The sequence below is a fragment of the Natator depressus genome, chromosome 11 (assembly GCF_965152275.1).
Source record: "Natator depressus isolate rNatDep1 chromosome 11, rNatDep2.hap1, whole genome shotgun sequence".
Lineage (NCBI taxonomy): Eukaryota > Metazoa > Chordata > Testudines > Cheloniidae > Natator > Natator depressus.
This window is the reverse complement of record NC_134244.1, coordinates 21,419,585-21,441,521: the sequence shown is the minus strand read 5'-3', so window position 1 is coordinate 21,441,521 and position 21,937 is coordinate 21,419,585. Positions and strand designations below refer to the sequence as shown.

Below are 21,937 nucleotides of genomic sequence, written 5' to 3'. Positions count from 1 at the left end.
GACGGAACCCATATCCCTATCTTGGCACCGGAGCACCAAGCCAGTGAGTACATAAACCGCAAGGGGTACTTTTCAATAGTGCTGCAAGCACTGGTGGATCACAAGGGACGTTTCACCAACATCAGCGTGGGACGGCCAGGAAAGGTACATGACGCTCACATCTTCAGATCTGTTTCAAAAGCTGCAGGAAGGGACTTTATTCCCAGACCAGAAAATAATCTTTGGGGATGTTGAAATGCCTATCCTTGGGGACCCAGCCTACCCCTTAATGCCATGGCTCATGAAGCCATCCACAGGCAGCCTGGACAGTCATCAGGAGCTGTTCAACTACAGGCTGAGCAAGTGCAGAATGGTGGTAGAATGTGCATTTGGACGTTTAAAAGCGCGCTGGCGCAGTTTACTGACTCGGTTAGACCTCAGCAAAACCAATATTCCCTCTCTGGTCACTCGATTTCTGATCTCAAAGTGACTATCCTTCAACAAAAAAAACTTCAAAAACAGACTCCAACGAGAGACTGCTGAATTGGAATTAATTTGCAAATTGGATACAATTAACTTAGGCTTGAATAGAGACTGGGAATGGTTGATTTATTATAAAAAGTAACCTATTTCCCCTTATTTATTCCTTCCCCCACCCCACTGTTCCTCAGACGTTCTTGTTAAACCCTGGATTTGTGCTGGAAATGGTCCACCTTTGTTATCATACACACTGTAAGGAGAGTGATCACTTTAGAGAAGCTATTACCAACAGGAGAGTGGTTTTGGGGAGCGGGGGGAGAAAACCTGGATTTGTGCTGGAAATGGCCCACCTTGATTATCATACACATTGTAAGGAGAGTGATCACTTTAGATAAGCTATTACCAGCAGGAGAGTGGGGTAGGGGGAGAGAAAACCTTTTGTAGTGATAAAAACCCATTTTTTCATGGTCTGTGTGTATAAAAACATCTTCTGTATTTTCCACAGTATGCATCTGATGAAGTGAGCTGTAGCTCACAAAAGCTTATGCTCAAATAAATTGGTTAGTTTCTAAGGTGCCACAAGTACTCCTTTTCTTTTTGCGAATACAGACTAACATGGCTGTTACTCTGAAACCCTGAAATATTCCCACTGTTATTACTGCTTGCTATGCGCTCCACAATATCTGTGAGAGTAAGGGGGAGACGTTTATGGCTGGGTGGGAGGTTGAGGTAAATCGCCTGGCTGCTGGTTATGCACAGCCTGACACCAGGGCGGTTAGAAGAGCACAGGAGGGCGCGGTGCGCATCAGAGAAGCTTTGAAAACCAGTTTCATGACTGGCCAGGCTATGGTGTGAAAGTTCTGTTTGTTTCTCCTTGATGAAACCCCCCGCCCCTTGGTTCACTCTACTTCCCTGTAAGCTAACCACCCTCCCCTCCTCCCTTCGATCACCACTTGCAGAGGCAATAAAGTTATTGTTGCTTCACATTCATGCATTCTTTATTCATTCATCACACAAATAGGGAGATAACTACCAAGGTAGCCCAGGAGGGGTGGTGGAGGAGAGAAGGACAAGGCCCCACAGCACTTTAAAAGTTTCAAACTTTAAAACTTGTTGAATGCCAGCCTTCTGTTGTTTGGGCAATCCTCTGGGGTGGAGTGGCTGGGTGGCCAGAGGCCCCCCGACCGCGTTCTTGGGCGTCTGGGTGAGGAGGCTGTGGAACTTGGGGAGGAGTGCGGTTGGTTACACAGGGGCTGTAGCGGCGGTCACTTACTCTCTTCAGCCCGGTCATTTTGTGCTTTCCTGCACTCTGACATTGTCTGCCTCCATGCATTCATCTGTGCTCTGTCAGTGTGGGAGGACAGCATAAGCTCAGAGAACATTTCATCACGAGTGCATTTTTTTTTTGCCTTCTAATCTTCGCTAGCCTCTGGGAAGGAGAAGATCCTGTGATCCTTGAAACACATGCAGCTGGTGGAGAAAAAAAAGGGGACAGTGCTATTTAAAAAGACACATTTTATAGAATAATGTGTACACTCTTTCACGGTAAACCTTGCTGTTACCATTACATACATAGCACATGTGCTTTCGTTCCAAGTTCGCATTTTGCCTCCCCCCAGCTCGTGGCTAGTCCCTCCCCTCCCCCCCCTCCCCCCCGTGGCTAACAGCGGGGATCATTTCTGTTCAGCCACAGGCAAACAGCCCAGCAGGAATGGGCACCTCGGAATGTCCCCTTAAGAAAAGCACCCTATTTCAACTAGGTGACCATGAATCACTCTCTGGAGGATAACACAGAGAGATAAAGAACGGATGTTGTTTAAACGCCAGCAAACATACACTGCAATGCTTTGTTCTACAATGATTCCCGAGTACGTGCTACTGGCCTGAAGTGGTAAAGTGTCCTACCATGGTGGATGGAATAAGGTTGCCCTCCCCAGAAACCTTTTGCAAAGGCTTTGGGAGTATATCCAGGAGAGCCACGAATGCCAGGGCAAATTAATCATTAAACATGCTTGCTTTTAAACCATGTACAGTATTTTAAAAGGTACACTCACCAGAGGTCCCTTCTCCACCTGACGGGTCCGGGAGGCAGCCTTGGGTGGGTTCAGGGGTAGCGGCTCCAGGTCCAGGGTGAGAAACAGTTCCTGGATGTTGGGAAAACTGGTTTCTCTGCTTGCTTGCTGTGAGCTATCTACAACCTCATCATCATCATCTTCCTCGTCCCCAAAACCTGCTTCCGTGTTGCCTCCATCTCCATTGAAGGAGTCAAACAACACGACTGGGGTAGTGGTGGCTGAACCCCCTAAAATGGCATGCAGCTCATCATAGAAGTGGCATGTTTTGGGCTCTGACCCAGAGCGGCCGTTTGCCTCTCTGGTAGGCTTGCCTCAGCTCCTTAAGTTTCACGTGGAACTGCTTCGGGTCCCTGTTATGGTCTCTGTCCTTCATGCCTTGGGAGATTTTGACAAATGTTTTGGCACTTCGAAAACTGGAACGTAGTTCTGATAGCACGGATTCCTCTCCTCATACAGTGATCAGATCCCCTACCTCCCGTTTGGTCCATGCTGGACCACTTTTGCAATTCTGGGGCTCCATCATGGTCACCTCTGCTGATGAGCTCTGCATGGTCACCTGCAGCTTGCCACGGTGGCCAAACAGGAAATTGAAATTCAAAAGTTTGCGGGCCTTTTCCTGTCTACCTGGCCAGTGCATCTTAGTTGAGAGTGCTGTCCAGAGTGGTCACAATGGAGCACTCTGGGATAGCTCCCGGAGGCCAATACCGTCTAATTGCGTCCACAGTACCCCAAATTCGACCCGGCAAGGCCAATTTCAGCGCTAATCCCCTTGTCGGGGGTGGAGTAAGGAAATCGATTTTAAGAGCTCTTTAAGTCGAAAAAAGGGCTTAGTTGTGTGGACGGGTGCAGGGTTAAATCCATTTAACGCTGCTAAATTCAACCTCAACTCCTCGTGTAGCCCAGGGCTAACAAATTTATTAGGACATAAGCTTTCGTGGGCTAAAACCCACTTCATCAGATGCATGGAGTGAAAAATACAGTAAAGAGGTATAAATACACAGCATGTGAAAAGATGGGAGTTGCCTTACCAAGTGGGGGATCAGGGACCAAATCCTGCAACAAACTTAGTGCCAACTCTGTGAAGGGACACTATTATAAGACCTAACCACATCAGCCACACCATCAGGGGCTCGTTCACCTGCACATCTACCAATGTGATATATGCCATCATGTGCCAGCAATGCCCCTCTGCCATGTACATTGGCCAAACCAGACAGTCTCTAAACAAAAGAATAAATGGACACAAATCTGACATCAAGAATTATAACATTCAAAAACCAGTAGGAGAACACTTCAATCTCCCTGGAACTCAATAACAGACTTAAAAGTGGCAATTCTTCAACAAAAAACCTTCAAAAACGGACTCCAACGAGAAACTGCAGAACTGGAATTAATTTGCAAACTGGACAACATCAAATTAGGCCTGAATAAAGACTGGGAGTGGATAGGTCACTACAAAAACGAATCTTCCCCCCTGCTGATACTCACACTGTCTTGTCAGCTGGTTGAAATGGGCCACCTTGAGTACATTGAACTCATTAGCACTACAAAAGTGATTTTTCCTCCCTTCTTGTCAACTGTTGAGAATAGCCCACTTCCACGTTAATTGAATTGGCTCGTTATCACTGACCCCACACTTGGTAAGGCAATTCCCATCTTTTTATATCTTGTGTATTTATACCTCTCTACTATATTTTCCACTCCATACATCTGATGAAGTGGGTTTTAGCCCATGACAGTTTATGCCCTAGTAAATTTGTTAATCTCTAAGGTGCAACAAGGACTCCTCATTAAATGGAGACTGTCTTAACTATAGCATCAGAAAAGTTTTATATACAGTTTTGCATATTTTAATTATTTTTGTTTAGCACGCAGTGTGATCATGCATTTATCACATTTTAAGTGTTGTACCTCTGTTCTAACCCTTTTATATGTTTGCAACCTTTTGATCTTTCTTAGGTGTGAGTGCCATTGAAGTGGTAGTGCAACATGGCCTGGCCACTCCTGAGGGTCTTACAGTAGATTGGATTGCAGGAAACATATACTGGATAGACAGCAATTTGGATCAAATCGAAGTAGCAAAATTAGATGGCACTTTGAGAACAACATTAATAGCAGGCGCTATGGAGCATCCCAGGGCTATTGCCTTGGACCCTAGATATGGGTAAATATACAATAGTTCTTTTTTTCATGATTGCTTATAAAAACACTTTGAGGAAGAAGCTTGAAATGTATTAATGTTTCTTGGTTTATTTGGAGTGAGCTCTTACATTTAACTTACCTTTAACAATACTTGAAGAACTAATTTTTTTGGTGCAGTGAACCAGGGCATCAGGAGATGTAGGAGTCAGTCTAGTCTTGGCTTTTTTACTGACGCACTATGTGACTGTGCGCAAGTAACTTAACCTCCCTGTTTGTTTCTCCATCTCTAAAATAGGAATAATAATGTTTACCAGCCTTTGTAAATAGCTTGTAGATCTGCAGATGAAGAGTACTATATGAGTTCCAAGCATTATTATTTAGTAATAAGCAAAAGCAAAATATGTACTAGCTAAACTGGTTAATTCATTTATTTTACCCAATAACAGACAGAATGAATTGCATTTCTATGGCTGTTAGGATGCATATTTAATAAAGCAAACTGTTCAATTAAAGGTAGTCCTAAAATCATGTGTCAAAGAAACAGTATATTCTTCTATTCCACATAATACTATATGTGATTTGTAGGTCATATTTTTTTAACATTAGTGTATTTGTCCTGATACTATGGAAAAAATGGTCTAATGTTTCAGTACACTACAGCCAAGTCAAGTAAGGGTAAAATTAAACAAATATCTTTATATTTCTCAAAATTTTTGTTGGTTGCTCTATTTAAAGTTTAAATGAAATTCATAAATACATTGACTAAAAAGTTAGCTTAGTGGAGTCTCTCGTCCTGATTGTCCTTGAATGTAGCTGCAAACAGGGAATAATTTAGTTGGCATAAGTGAAGTTAAATCAGTGTAAAACTGGTGAAAGTGAAAGGAAAATGAAGTTCCATTCCTGGAATCTGTAAGTCAGTTTTCAGCCAGCTGTTGAATGACACAAGACTCACGTCTGGAAATAAGTTTGTTTACTACATAAAGGATTTTAAAAATTATTTGAGTTAGACCATTTTATTGAGATAAATGAAAAATAATGATCAAGAGACAGAACACTGTTAAATCAATACTGGACAGAGTTTGATTTATTAAAATATTTTTGGAAGCCAAGATGTAATGTCTAAAGGCCAACTGGCCACAAAGACAAAGCCACTGTCTTTATACATAACAGCCCTTTCCCATCGATGATAAATTCAAAAATGGGTGTAAAAGATAGGGTAAGTTAGAAAGAATTTGTAGACAATAACATTTTTCTAGAAAAGCAACTGTGTACACCTTTCCTTCTGGTAGTAACGGAAAAAAATAAAACCTTTGAACACACAAAGCATTACCTGCCACATGTATTCTAAAGAACTTTTGAATAACAAAATTGTGTGTGATTCAAATCAAAGATTTGTTTGTATTGCTGCTAAATACTTAGTTCCAATTTTTCTTTGTAAGCATATGACTGTGACAATCCTTATAAAAATTATTGAACCAAATCTCTAGATGTTTTCAGTCACAGAATATGCTCAAGGAAGACTGTAACTATCCGCATATATGGTGAGCTGCAAATATAGCCAAGTAAGCATCATCCGAAAAAGTTGGTTATACAGAAAACAGCTTTACATTCCTTAAAATGAGAATCCAACCAGAAGAAAAGCAATCTTAGGTCTTCTGATAATTTGATTTTGAGTCCTCCCTCCTTATCTATTTTATGGTTAATTTCTAACTTTAACTTTAAACATTTTGAAAAAGATATTAGAAAGCTGTTTCAAAAAAAAAATAAGGGATGTTTTTCGAAAAAGAGTGCACATGTGGGCTTTACACTTAACTTACCATATGTACATGCAAATCAAGAGTGAAACTGGCTAACAAGGGCATAAAGGCGTCAAGGGAGCAGCGTGGGAGGGAAAACAGACAAAACAGAGTTACTGTGTCCCTGCCTCACATGTTTGAATCCCAAGTATATGAGCTTTCTGACAGGTAGTTAGTTGTGCACATTGAGTATTTATGCAAGTTTCAATTGTGCATTCACAGATGTATGCAAGCAATTATGCAGGCCTAAAAACTAGATCATAATGTCTAGATTTGATTCAATCCTTAATAAGTGCACACAATGTGGAAGATTTCAACTTCAACTCCACTGACACTGTACATCAAAATATTCGTGTTTTTATCCACTTATATATATTTAAATCTTGCATTAGATTTTGTTGAGATGGTAAACTTGTAAAAGATGGCTGAAATCTTTAATTTTTACCTCTGGTGAAATGTACTCCACCAAAAAACTGGAATTGGTTAATTTTACTTAAGCATGATCACGTATCAAATAACACAGCTTGTTCCAAATCCAACTTTGAATAAGTGCATTAGTTTAGAAAATACATATTTAAAACATTTAACAATCTCTGTTAAGGCATTTTCTTGAATAGCTTTACACAGCAGTGTATGTGTTCAGATTGCTCGTATTAAAGTGACTAAATAGACTTACCGAGAAAGCAGTGTAAAGAAGCACTCTGAACTGGCTCCAGATCAGAGAAATAGCTCTTACCAAAGCCAATCAGAGAAGCAGGTGTATGAGTTCTCCGAGGGAGTGCATATTCTTTTTGAAATGGACGTAGCTTGGGGGAATTGGCATGTGGAATTATTCTGAACTTTTAAAAAATGTTACAGGCCCATTTCTAGCCTGTTTAATTTAAAGCATCCCTAGGCTCCTTTAAATTACATCCAAAATGTCTTTCAGGTCAGGAGCAAGAAGGCTGTAGTTGACAGCAGAAGCTTTTAATATCTGTGAAATGGCATACCCCTCTTATAGCCAATCAGTGTTTACAGTGAGTGATTTAAGGAGGTTATCTTAAAAATCACCCATTGGACTGCACAACTCCTGAGCACAGAATCCAGGGAACCCCAAAATATTTCTTCAGTTTGGTACAGCCACAGATATTCTATTATGGCTTCACTCTTCATATAGGAAGAGAAGAAAGGAATATCCAGAAGGAAGCATTTAGACATGGGAGCCCAGGCAAACCAAAAAGCGGAGAAATGTGCACAATAAAAAAAAATAACATAACTACATATGGAAACATGGATAAACCACCACAGTTTCAAACCCCTCTTGCTACAAATGGGCTACAGATAGGCTCAGCTCCTACACAGTCAGTAACATCATAGAGAGCCAATAATTGCTCATAACTCCAGAATCCAAAAAATACAGACATAACACTTCTGGAATAGGTTTTCTGTTAAACATATGGTTTATGAAGAGTACTCGATGGAGTGGTGCACTATAAAGAGTGTATTGGCTCTCGTTTGAAATGACCTGCACAGCTCACTTGTCGCTTTGCTGTTCATTGGTAATATACCCATCCCAAACTCATGGTAATAAAACCTTTATGCCATGTGAAATCATCATGTATACAATTGTGCATATTAGACATTTATATATATATATATAAAGTTGCTGGTGATACACATTGGTACGAAATATTATTAAAATATGTTCTTTCATTTTAGAACCTATTTGGATATTTTTAGGCTATAAATCAATTACCTTATTTTTGAGACAGTGGAAGTAATTTGCATCTGATTATGCACACAGAATAGATAATAGTGGCTTTTTTAGAATAATAATATCTATACTTTAATGGTCTGCAGCTCATTTGCTTGATTATAGATCCACTAGAGTCTAATGAATGTAGATACCCTTGACTCAATATGCGGTAATGGCTTCTTACAAGCAGTTTTGGTATATCATTTCCATGCCTATACAATGGCTTCTCAGTTTGTTGATGATTGACCTATCTGAGCTCAAAGTGGGTGTTTCACATGAGGTGAATGTTGTCTTGCTATAAAATATTAAGGGGAAAAGTGTAATGAATTCCTCGGAAGACATATTTATAACACACAGTAATTGCTTTAAAGATTATAAGATTTTGCGTGGCGTAGGGAGTCAGCCTACAACAAATGTTTATTTACTACAAAAGGCCCTAAGGTGCCACAAGTACTCTTTTTCTTTTTGCAGATACAGACTAACACGGCTGCTACTCTGAAAGCTTCCAAATTTGAGTGAGAGGTGATGTGGCCTGGCACAAACTTCAGTGGTGCTGCAACCCTAACCAGCTCGCAATACCACTCACTCAAATTTGGCCTGGCTAAGCGTTGCAACCTCGTACACAGGGTTGTAGCAGCACTCATATTTGGCCTGGCCGGCCTCTCAGGCTCCACTGACTATAGCCTAAACTTTCTCCTGTTCAGTCCTCTCTACTACTACTTCCTTTATAATTATTTATGTATAAAATCAAGTGTCTGTAAAGCACTTTACATATATGAGCTGTTATCTGCCCTGGAGAACTTTATCATCTGAATGATTTTTCAATCTAAGGGTGAGATCCTGACCTCCAGTGAGACTGCTTAAAACTCCCCTAATTTGGAATGAGTGAATGAAATTCCTTGCTCCTGCAGAGCTGATGTAGCCAGCTCTACACCATTCCTTCTCAGTTCTCCCAGAATAGGATACATACTGGACAAAGAGAGGCTAGAGCAATTCCTGGGTGACATAACAGACACTGGGGGTCAAAACTGCCCTGAGGCTGCCGTAACTAACTTCACGGGATAAACAGCTGTATTTAGGGGAACACAGTGTAGTTGTAGCTGTGTCAGTCCCAGGATATTGGAGAGACAAAGTGGGTAAGGTAATACCTTTTATTGAATCAACTTCTGTTGATGAGAGAACAAACTTTTGAACCCTACAAAGCTCTTCTTCAGCTGTGGGAAAGGTACTCTGAGCCTCACAACAAAATGCAAGATGGAACAGATTATTTAGCATAAGAAGTTAGCACATATTGTAAGGGACCATTCAAGGCTGAGTGGCCCATTAACACCTCTGCAGTCACAGGACAAAAAGAGAAAACGAGTACTTGTGGCACCTTAGAGACTAACAAATTTATTTGAGCATAAGCTTTCGAGAGCTACAGCTCACTTCATCGGATGCATGCAGTGGAAAATTCAGTGGGGAGATTTTATATACACAGAGAACATGAAACAATGGGTGTTACCATACAGACTGTAATAAGAGTGATCAGGTAAAGTGAGCTATTACCAGAAAGAGAGCGGGGGGAACCTTTTGTAGTGATAATCAAGGTGGGCCATTTCCAGCAGTTGACAAGAACGTGTGAGGAACTGTAGGGGGGAAAATAAACATGGGGAAATAGTTTTACTTTGTGTAATGACCCATCCACTCCCAGTCTTTATTGAAGCCTAATGTAATGTTGTCCAGTTTGCAAATTAATTCCAATTCGGCAGTCTCTCATTGGGAGTCTGTTTTTGAAGTTTTTGTGTTGAAGAATTGCCACTTTTAGGTCTGTAATAGAGTGACCAGAGAGACTGAAGTGTTCTCCGACTGGTTTTTGAATGTTATAATTCTTGACATCTGATTTGTGTCCATTTATTCTTTTACGTAGAGACTGTCCAGTTTGGCCAATGTACATGACAGAAGGGCATTGCTGGCACATGATGGCATATATCACACTGGTAGATGCGCAGTGAACGAGCCTCTGATAGTGTGGCTGATGTGATAAGGCTCTATGATGGTGTCCCCTGAATAGATATGTGAACACAGTTGGCAACGGGCTTAGTTGCAAGGATAGGTTCCTGGGTTAGTGTTTTTGTTGTGTGGTGTGTGGTTGCTGGTGAATATCTGCTTCAGGTTGGGGGGGGCTGTCTGTAAGCAAGGACTGGCTTGTCTCCCAAGATCTGTGAGAGTGATGTGTCATCCTTCAGGATAGGTTGTAGATCCTTGATGATGTGTTGGAGAGGTTTTAGTTGGGGGGGCTGAAGGTGATGGCTAGTGGCGTTCTGTTACTTTCTTTGTTGGGTCTGTCCTGTAGTAGGTGACTTCTGGGTACTCTTCTGGCTCTGTCAATCTCTTTCTTCACTTCAGCAGGTAGGTATTGTAGTTGTAAGAACGCTTGATAGAGATCTTGTAGGTGTTTGTCTCTGTCTGAGGGGTTGGAGCAAATGTGGCTGTAGACAATGGATCGTGTGGTGTGGTCTGGATGAAAGCTGGAGGCATGTAGGTAAGTACAGTGGTCAGTAGGTTTCCGGTACAGGGTGGTGTTTATGTGACCATCGCTTATTAGCACCCTAGTGTCCAGGAAGTGGATCTCTTGTGTGGACTGGTCCAGGCTGAGGTTGATGGTGGGATGGAAATTGTTGAAATCCTGGTGGAATTCCTCAAGGGCTTCTTTTCCATGGGTCCAGATGATGAAGATGTCATCAATGTAGCGCAAGTAGAGTAGGGGCATTAGGGGACAAGAGCTGAGGAAGCGTTCTTCTAAGTCAGCCATAAAAATGTTGGCATACTGTGGGGCCATGCGGGTACCCATAGCAGTGCCGCTGATTTGAAGGTATACATTGTCCCCAAATGTGAAATAGTTATGAGTGAGGACAAAGTCACGAAGTTCAGCCACCAGGTTTGCTGTGACATTATCAGGGATACTGTTCCGGATGGCCTGTAGTCCATCTTTGTGTGGAATGTTGGTGTAGAGGGCTTCTACATCCATAGTGGCTAGGATGGGGTTTTGAGGAAGATCACCGATGGATTGTAGTTTCCTCAGGAAGTCAGTGGTGTCTTGAAGATAGCTGGGAGTGCTGGTAGCATAGGGTTTGAGAAGGGAGTCTACTTAGCCAGACAATCCTGCTGTCAGGGTGCCAATGACTGAGATGATGGGGCATCCAGGATTTCCAGGTTTATGGATCTTGGGTAGCAGATAGAATACCCCAGGTCGCGGTTCCAGGGGTGCGTCTGTGCGGATTTGTTCTTGTGCTTTTTCAGGGAGTTTCTTGAGCAAATGGTGTAGTTTCTTTTGGTAACCCCCAGTGGGATCAGAGGGTAATGGCTTGTAGAAAGTGGTGTTGGAGAGCTGCCTAGCAGCCTCTTGTTCATATTCCGACCTATTCATGATGATGACAGCACCTCCTTTGTCAGCCTTTTTGATTATGATATCAGAGTTGTTTCTGAGGCTGTGGATGACATTGTGTTCTGCACGGCTGAGGTTATGGGGCAAGTGATGCTGCTTTTCCACAATTTCAGCCCGTGCATGTCGGTGGAAGCACTCTATGTAGAAATCCAGTCTTTTGTTTCAACCTTCAGGAGGAGTCCACCCAGAATCCTTCTTTTTGTAGTCTTGGTAGGAAGGTCTCTGTGGGTTAGTATGTTGTTCAGAGGTGTGTTGGAAATATTCCTTGAGTCGGAGACGTTGAAAATAGGATTCCAGGTCACTACAGAACTGTATCATGTTTGGACAAAAAGAGAGGCATAGTGGGTTACAGATTGTGTAATGGGCCATAACTCCGGTGTCTCTGTTCAGTCCATGATTTTATATCTATCTCTCAATACTGTGTTTCTCCCCTGTCCCCTCTATCCCCTCAGATTTTAATTCTTTCAAAGGCCACTCTTTCTCCTCAAAACTGATTCGGTCTCTGATGAAGCAACAGTTTTTGCTGCATTTTTAATTATAAGGGGACAACATGACTTGTTACTAACATTAATACACTGTAGAGAAAGGGAACTGTTAATGCCAGGTGGCAAAAGCCCACAGGTTAGTATAAAACAAGGTGACCTTAACAGAAGGTAAGATTTTGGGGGGAAATTACTTTTGAGTCAAAGGAGCAACAAGAAGGAAATCAGTGGAGGAATCTGTTCCACATCTTAGATGTCTGTACACAAATGCAGGGAGTTTGGGGAATAAACAGGAAGAACTAACTGTATTAGTACATAAGCTGAATTATGATTTAATTGGCATCTGTCAAGGCTGAATCCCCACTCTGTCACTCCGAGTGCAGAAAGTGGGGGCTTGCAAGGATTCTCAAAATTAATACTTGCCGCTCCAGGCTTGTATTACACTCCCAAGGTTACAGCTTTTCTGTGACCTTGGCTTGGTAAACCTGCCACCACCCAAATGCAAAAAAGAACCAACTCCACCTTGGACCCAGGAAGGAGCACTTGGGAATTACTCCCTGTGGGGTACCCTCAAGCCCTTTCACACACCCTTCCTGGGAAGAGCTGAGAAAGAAAACAAAGGAAATTAGCTGTTGCCCCCAGCTAATCAAACAGCATATGCACAAACCTCTTAAGACACGAAAAAAACAATCCTGTTCTTTAAAAAGGTAAATTGTGTTAACAACAAAAAGAAAGAAAATACATTTGGAACTTAGGCTCTTGCTAGATTTTAAAAGAGCAATTCCAAAAATTAAGCACACAAAATAGCTTTCTTGGGGGTTTAGCTTAAAGATTACATGAAACAAAAGCATCTGGGTTAGCACAGAGGAGATTCGCAAGCCAAAATAAAAAAAATAAACCTGATTCTGTCTAACTAAACATTCCCTATCCAAATAATTTCTTCTAGGTATGGAAGATGAATTTTCATACCTGGTTCAAGCCTCACATAGCATTCTTGCTCCGTGTCTCTGCAGCCCAGAGAGACCAACAGACAAAGGGAAGGTTTCTTTCCCCGTTTTAAAAAAAATCTAGCTTTCCCACTGGCTCTTTTGGTCAGGTGCCCACTTTTTTTTTCTTTACCTGGGGGACATTTTAACCCTTTACAGGTAAAGCAAGTAAAAAACAGCTACTAAGAGGGATTTTACAGCTAACTGGCTGGCTGGGTGTCCATCAGAAGGATCTATGCCCCCTTTATTTATCACAGCATCACAGGGAGTTAGTGAGAGAAGTTTCATGACTGGAATATTGACATAGAGGGATATAACTTGTTCAGAAAGGACAGGGAGGGAAAAAAGGTAGCAGGGGTTGCATGTTCTGAGATCCAGTAGGAGGTGGGAGGCAGACCAGCTGAGAGTCTCTGGGTAAAGATAAAAGGGTTAACAAACAGGGGTGGTGTCAGAATAAGGGTCTACTGTACACCAACGCATCAGGAAGAAGACGTGGATGAGGCACTTCTAAAACACATAACAGAAATATCCAAACAGGCCCTGGTGGTAATGGGGGACTTTAACTACCCAGATATCTGTTGGAAAAGTAATACTGCAAAACACAAAATCTTCAATAAGTCCTTGGTCTGTATCAGAGATAAATTTTTGTTCCAGAAACTGGAAGAAGTATCCAGGGACACAGCCATTTTAGACTTGATTCTGACCCACATGAAGGATTTGGTAGTAAATCTGAAGGTGAAAGGCAATTTGGGTGACAGTGATCATGAAATGATTGATTTCATGAGTCTAAGGAAAGGAAGTAGTGAGAGCAGCGGAATAAGGGTAGAGGACTTCAAGAAAGCAGACTTTAACAAACTCAGAGAACTGAGGGTTTGGAAGGGGGTGGGGGCTCTGGGCTGGGACCAAGGGGTTCACAGTGTGGGAGGGGGCTCCAGGCTGAGCCTGGGCCGGGGGTTGGGGTACAGGAGGAGGTGAGGGTGTGCAAGCTCTGGGAGGGAGCTGGCGTGCAGGAGGGGGCTCCAGGCTCGGGCAGAGTGTTGGGGTGCAGGAGCGGGTACAGGGCAACAAAAACCTGACCTAGGCAGAAAGGATGAAGAAACTGGGTGTATTTAGTCTTGAGAAAAGAAGACTGAGGGGTGACCTGATAGTCTTCTAATGTGTTAAGGGCTCTTATAAAGAGGATGGTGATTCTCCATGTCCACTGAAGGTAGGACAAAACGTAATCGGCTTAGTATTCCTCAAGGGAGATTTAGTTTAGATATTAGGAAAAAAATATCAGTTATAAGGATATTTAAGCTCTGGAATAGGCTTCCAGGGGAGGTTGTGGAATCCCTATCATTGGAAGCTTTTAAAAACAAGTTGGACAAACACGTGTCAGAGATGGTCTGGGTTTATTTGGTACTGCCTCGGTGCAGGGGGCGGACTTGATGACTTCGCAAGGTCCTTCCAGCTCTACACTTCTATGATTCTATGAAATGTGGAATTGAATTGCTTGTGCTTTTGATTTCATAGCTGTTTTGAAAATAGCAAAACTTTTTGATAAAGAAGGACTGTTGCCATTCCAACCTACCTCTGCATGAGTTATAATTCCCAAGACTGCTTATGTGCCTTAGTTTCTTCTGAAATATTTAAATATTGGAGACTTTCTTGCCCTTTCTTTAAGTAGTCTGTAAATTTTTTTGGTGCATACTTCATTGTATGCATATTTCATACTTCATTGTATGCATACTTCATACTTCATTCATTTGGACACTGAAATTATAACTTTCCCTCTCCTCCCCCATAACCCTACAGAATTCTGTTTTGGACAGACTGGGATGCTAATTTTCCTCGCATTGAGTCTGCTTCCATGAGTGGGGCAGGAAGAAAAATCATCTATAAAGACATGGATACCGGAGCCTGGCCGAATGGTCTTACTGTTGATCACTTTGAAAAAAGAATAGTATGGACAGATGCTAGGTAAAAACAAAAATAAAATATTTATTATCAGTTTACTACTATTTCATGTTTTATGTAATGGCTAATCTGGATTGGAAGCAAATATGCTACTTTCTCCCCATTTAATTAAACACATTATGTATTTTCTGTTTTATGTTTCGATTCATCAAAGTCAATCAGAGTTGAGATCCTTAATATACATTTTATGTTTCTATAAACAAATATTGAACTTTTTCGAATGTATGTAATGACCCAAATCCTACTTACCTTTCTCATTCAAATAGTGTCATTAGCACTTGAGAACTATGTACATGTCAAAGGCCCAGTTGTTGGTAAAGATTTTTCCTTTTAATTCAGGTGAATGGAAATTATTTTGTTTTTATTTCAACTGAATGGATAAAAGTCTAACTTTTAAATTTGAGAGAATACAAGCAGAAGAGTGACCCATATATATTTTAATCAAGAAATTCTAGATAAATTGTGCTAGAGGCACTCTAAGGTGATGATTGTTCTTATGTGCTTTGTCAGTAAACTTCTGGCTTTGCTGTCTGTAGTGACAAGGCCATGAATAAATTCTGAGAATATTCACTGAAGCATTTTCAGGCCTACAGTACTATCAAGTTATCCCTACAGATGTCCTAATTTTTATAAATTATTTTTTTATTTGGGTTTATCTTGTAGGTCTGATGCAATTTATTCTGCATTATATGATGGAACTGACATGATAGAGATCATACGAGGTCATGAATATCTTTCTCACCCCTTTGCTGTCTCTTTGTATGGAAGTGAAGTGTATTGGACTGACTGGAGGACCAATACATTGTCAAAAGCCAATAAATGGACTGGGCAAAATGTTAGTGTGATACAGAAAACCAGTGCACAGCCTTTTGACCTTCAAATATACCATCCCAGTCGTCAACCACAAGGTAACCTAAACATAAATATGTATTATTTGTCTGATCACATATATGTTTACGTCTGTATAATCCAATTTTGGGGGTATGTACTGTTTTTTCTACTTTTCTGATGTCCCAAGAAACATCTGAATTGAGTTGTGGAATGGATAACAAGAAAAAACTTGGTGGAGGTCACAATGTTCGAATGTCACTTTTTTGTTTGTTTGGTGGAGGGGAAGAATTAAATGAAAATTCCTTAATTTGAGTATCACTTTCTGGTTTGAATTTTCTTTTGCTTTGTCAATATGAAATTTAGCTCACAATGTATGTCTAATACTTTCCATTTTGGTTTTCTAAAAACAATTGAAGTGTTGTCTGCTAGTACGAAAACCTTCATGTACTTTCATAAAAGTCAGCTTGTGGACAGGCCTTGTCATTGGTTAAATTAAATATCGGTTGTTTTAAGTTTTGACAATGATCCATTTTAAACAAATACATTATCAGGATCACTAGATACATAATAATCATCGAACTATCTGCCCTGTTTATCTGCCTCGGTGAAGTATTACACCTACTTATGAAAAATGAAAGCACATGTTAAAAACTGTGTTCCTGAGGACAGAATTACAATGAATGTAATTCAGTTTGCATTAATTCAGTAAAAGCGAATCATCAGTATAATTGTTTGTAGTTCTGGAAGAAATTACCACCAGACCTTGAACTTCTTATTCACAGTGGTGGGCACTTGCTCCTGTAAATAGAACCACTGATATTAGTGGGAGTAAGTGCTCACCAATACACATAATGGGTTCACAATCTGCCATTATGAAAATATATGCATTATTATTATCTAGAAAAATATATTTAAATTATAGGAATAAATGTTTAAAATTCATCTTATAGCTGTCTTAACCTGCTTGTGAGAAACTATTAGGATTTTTTTTAATAGAATGAACAACATTTAGTAAGCTAATGTTTGCCTGAACAATATGGGATAATATGATACGCCTGACAGAGCTCCATTTTTTTCAGTTCTAAATTTTCTAACTTGCATTCTTGCTATATGCAATATAGAAAAGATGGTCCTAAGAATGTTGCTTGTAATTGCTAAAATCTATACAGGACCCAGGAATAACTGAAGAACTTGAAGTGTGGCGTCCTCTGTTGAGGGTATTTTGTTACAATTTCATCTTGACACCTGACTACCCTTTATTTAAAACTCTTTCCTACCACTCCAGTTGTTATTATATTTTTTCTAAGAATTAGGTAATAGAGAATATATAAATAAAACAAATTATTCCTTCCTCTCTTCAACAAGTCCATCTGCTTTTGCCCATATGCTGTTAAAAAAACCATTGCAACATTTCATCAGGTTTTGCATTCACACCTATGCTAACTGTTTTCTTATTGTATATACTCAATGTGTTCCTTGAAGTCAGAGCTGATCCAGAATACACTGAATGCCATAGATTTCGGCATCACAACTGTTGATACGAAAAGATGCAAGAGAAATTTAATATATTAGGTGGAGGAAGAATAGTGACTAGATACTGTGCAGGGCTGAGGGGACATAAGTCTGAAAGTTGAGTGTAGTCGTTGTATTCAGTGGGGAAGAAAGGGAGTCAATCACTTTAAGGCAATTGTTGCAGCAGTAGTTGGAAGGATCTTATTGTCAAAAGAAAAACAGAAGTTTGAAACCCTGAGCTGTCAAAAGACCTAAAATGTGTTTTGGTTGAACATCTGAAATTATTTTGGCTTATTTGAACTGAAACCAAGCTTCTGAACTTCTTTAGGTTCAAAACTGTTAATTTTGCACTATTTTAGTCCATCAGTTATGTGTCTTCTAAATAGTACTGATACTTTAAAATATTTTTAACTGGTGCTGGAAGTTTCTTCCACAAATATTCTCCTCACCTTTTTATTTCCCCTTATTGAGTATCATGTTAATTACTTCTGCTGAAAACCAAATGGGCCAAAAACCACAGGGGGATCAGAATGGAGTAGGGAGATCTTGGCCACGTCCTTTTCCTTTGGCTTTGCCCTCTTTTCTTTTATGACAGCATCAGAGAAAAGGAAGATCATAAGAGTACCTGTGCGGGCTGTATGCTACTAGTGAATCACTCTTGCACTTGAGAGATCCCCTGGGCTAATTATGTTGGTTTTAGGGTCAATTTACGGTGCTAGTGCAGTACAAAGTGACTGCACCACATTAGGGTATATGGCACTATGCCTGAAACTTTAGTGGTATGTATTACATACACACAAAAAGCTGCATTAAAAGAACATTACAGTTTCTAAGTCAAGTACTCACAAGTTTAGGAAATGCCAGAATTAAGGTTGCCTGTGGAACCTTAAATTGTTTTTCTTGTGTATCTGCATTATGAGCGTCTTTAATTCATAATCACATTTTTTTCTACAGAAACAACCTCACACCCTAAATTTTACAACACCTTCATCCTAAAGCAGAGTTTGCCATGTAACATTGTATTTTTACTTACTGATCATTAAACCCGCAGGCCACTCATGTCCCACCTCACTGCTGACAATCCCCATGAGAAGATGACCATGGACATCACTATGATATTACCTACAATGTAATATGAGGTATATTGGGTATCTCAAGGTGCACATCCACCTCTTTACTTTGGTCACATATGTGGTGAGGGCAGAGAGAGTCTATCTCCTTCCCTAGGAGCTGGGACCCCTCATATCACCTTATATCACAGTCACAGCTCTGCCAAACAGTTTCAGCTAGTGCCCGACCCATTCAATAGTACATCTAACACAATGAATGCAACTGGAGTGCATGAGATAATTCTCTGTGGTTGTTAATATCTCCAGAGGGACAGAGTTAAGGTTGCGTTGGTGTGCACCTTAATTCTACATTTCCTGGTTTTCAAAGGTTTGAGTTTTGCTTTTGATCAGTGAATACATCTAGGAACTTGAAATGCAGGATGGAGCACTGTATACTAGAAAACAGCAACTCTGGAAAAATAGGGGTAATGGTGGACAAGTAATTGAACATAGGCCCTGATGCTATGCCAAAAAAAGAGCAAATGTGATCCTTGGATCTATAAACAGGGTAGTGGGAAAGAGTAGGAAGATGATTTTATCTCTGTACTCTGGATTGATACTGAAATGCTGCACTTAGTCCTGGTGTGCACATTTTTAAAGGATGTTGAAAAATTGGAGAGGATGTAAAAAAAGCTGTTTAAAATTATTTGAGCATTGGAAAAAATGTCTTACGGTGACAGATTTAAAGAGAGTGCTTAATCTGTTTAGTTTATGAAAGAAAGATTGAGCAATGATTGATAAGTAAGTACCTTCCTATGGAGAAAATATTGGTTACTAACAGACTCTTTCATCTCAGGGAGAAAGGCATAACAAGAACCAGTGCTTGGAAGCTGAAGCCAGACAAATTAGAAATTAGGCACACATTTTTAACAGTGAAGGTTATTAACCATTTGTACAAACAACCGGGGAAGTGGTAGATTCTCTAGCGCTTTATGTCTTCATGTCAAGACTGGATGCCTTTCTGGAAGACACGCATTAGCCAAACACAAGTTATGCTTCAATCAGACACAAGTTATTGGTCTCAGTACATAAATAACTGGGCAAAATGTAATGTCCTGTGAAATAGAGGAGGTCAGACTTCATGATCTAATGATCCCTTCTGGTCTTAAACTCTATTAATCTATGTATTATGCCATTGCTTTTCAAGATGTCTTGCAATATTTTTAGTTTATTGTATCACTTTCTAAAAGCTGAAAATTTCAGTGTCAAGAACCTTTGACACCACAAAGACAACAGAATGTTTGGCTTCAGTCTTGTTATATCTTTATCTGTATTGTCTTTTTGGAATACTGGAGAAGAGGAGACATTAAAATAGAAAGTTTGTTCTGGTATGGACTGGGAACAGGTTTGCTATGTGGCTTGCCATAAATAAAAGTAAATAAATAGAAAGGATTCCATTGATGTTAAAATAGCTAGATTGGGACCAGGTATCTAACTTTAGACAACAAAGTCTGAATATTTTCAAACTTAGTTTTGCTAAGATATATTCAGAGTGATTTTTCCCCCAAATATTACTTTTTATGTAACGTTCTGTTTTTTTTTTTTGTGGGGAGTGTATTTTTTCCCCTGAAAAATGGGGCCAGTACTGTCAAGTTTTCTAAACTCTTAAAGCTCTGAATCCTTGGAAAACTGAAAACATGCTGAGTTATCCATTCTTTCCCTATTCAAGGTTATACTTTAAAATCACACTTTTAAAAGGCACTTTCATACTTGAGCAACCATGAAAACAATATCATTTATATAAAAGTAATCTATTTTGTCAGTAACTTTCATTGTTCCCTTTTCTGTTTTATAAGATACATATTTGAATTAGAATTGTCTTCATCACAGCTCTGCTGTTCCTGCTTGATTCTACAGTGAAATAATTCTCTAATTGTTACATCAAACCGTTGCCATGAGAGTGACTGATGTTGAAATTCCATGCACTTTATTACACGATAAAGTGAAAGGAAGAGGTGGGTGGTGACGGACTGTATTTCATCATTTGAAAAACTCGCATAGGTAACTGGGAAGAGCACAAGTCAGAAACATAAACCTATTATTAGTAGTATAGTTTAGAATATGGCATAAAAATGGCTGTGCTGGGTCAGACCAGTGTTCCATCTAGCCCAGTATCCTGTCTTCCAACAGTGGTCAGTGCTTCAGAAGGAATTGAGAGAATAGGACAGTTACTGAGTGATCCATCTCCTGTCTTACAGTTCCAGCTTCTTGCAATCAACAGTTTAGGGACACCTGGAGCATGAGGTTGCATCCTGACCATCTTGGCTAATAGCCACTGATGGACCTATCCTCCATGAACTTATCTGATTCTTTTTTGAACCCAACTGTACTTTTGGCCTTCACAATATCCCCTGGCAATGAGTTCCACTGGTTGGCTGTGCATTGTGTGAAGAAGTACTTGTTTATATTCGTTTAAACTAAATAGGGAGCAGGTTTGAAACTGTTTCTCATTGTGGTCGGCCTTTAAAACTATGCAAATATATAAATGGCTCTCCGCTTCTAATTATTTTAAAATTAGGAACCGTATGACTTTGAATTATATATATAATGGAGATTAAATAGACTCATTTTAAAATTATTTCATTATTAGTGTGATTATATTTATCAGATATTTTCAGAGAAAGAGTATAAACAAAAATGTAAAATGTTCAAACAGAATCAAGGAGGAAAAATCAGCACATAAATATAATTTTCAAGAACATGACGTAGCCCCAGATTATCCACATTTTGGCATTTTTGTAATGAATCCATGTCCAGTAGTCAATGAGTATAGAACTCAGGACCCACAGCACTAAAACATAAACCAGTGGCATCTGAGTTAAAGAAGTAACTCAAGTTAGCTGTAGGTTAATATGGTATCAAATTCTTAACCTCTCTCAGCCAGTTACTAGAGGGAGACAGTGTCACAGACACTTAGTCCCCAATCCTGCAAGTTACGCATGTGCTTAACTTTAACTTCAATGGGACTACTCACATGCTTAAAATTAAGCTTTTAGATAAGTGTTTGCAGAATCATGGCTTTATCTATAATAATATCCACACTCACTAACATCAGCAAGAAATATAATGAAAGTTATGTTTGACACTCACATGTTAGGAAGTTTAGCAATCATGAAATCATTACTCCATCATGTAGTTTTCTGGACTGAGAATCTCTTCTAGCCTGAATGAGTCTATTTATAAGAGCCAGAAATCTTATGGGATAATTTTTTTTAAAAAAGGACTAAAGGTTAATGAAAACTTACACATTTTAGTGTAGACCAGTGACTACTAGAGTAGCAAAGATGGTAACAATATTTCATGGAAATGTTATAACACAAGCAAAATTTACTATTGAGATGTTGGTATGTTGCATACAAAAGTCCTTTGTAAGTGGCCATTGCTACTTAAATGTGCACTTTGTGTGGAAATACCTAGTTATTTCTCA

General features: G+C 39.9%; 1 protein-coding gene across 1 annotated transcript in view; it reads left to right on the top strand.

The window, feature by feature from the left end:
- Positions 1-21,937, top strand: part of LRP1B (LDL receptor related protein 1B) — a 1,292,938-nt gene that overhangs the window by 825,732 nt on the left and 445,269 nt on the right. Inside the window, exons 25-27 of the mRNA XM_074967293.1 lie at positions 4,494-4,698; positions 14,897-15,061; positions 15,722-15,966. Coding sequence (XP_074823394.1) covers positions 4,494-4,698; positions 14,897-15,061; positions 15,722-15,966 — 615 coding nt within the window. The remainder of the gene's footprint in view (positions 1-4,493; positions 4,699-14,896; positions 15,062-15,721; positions 15,967-21,937) is intronic.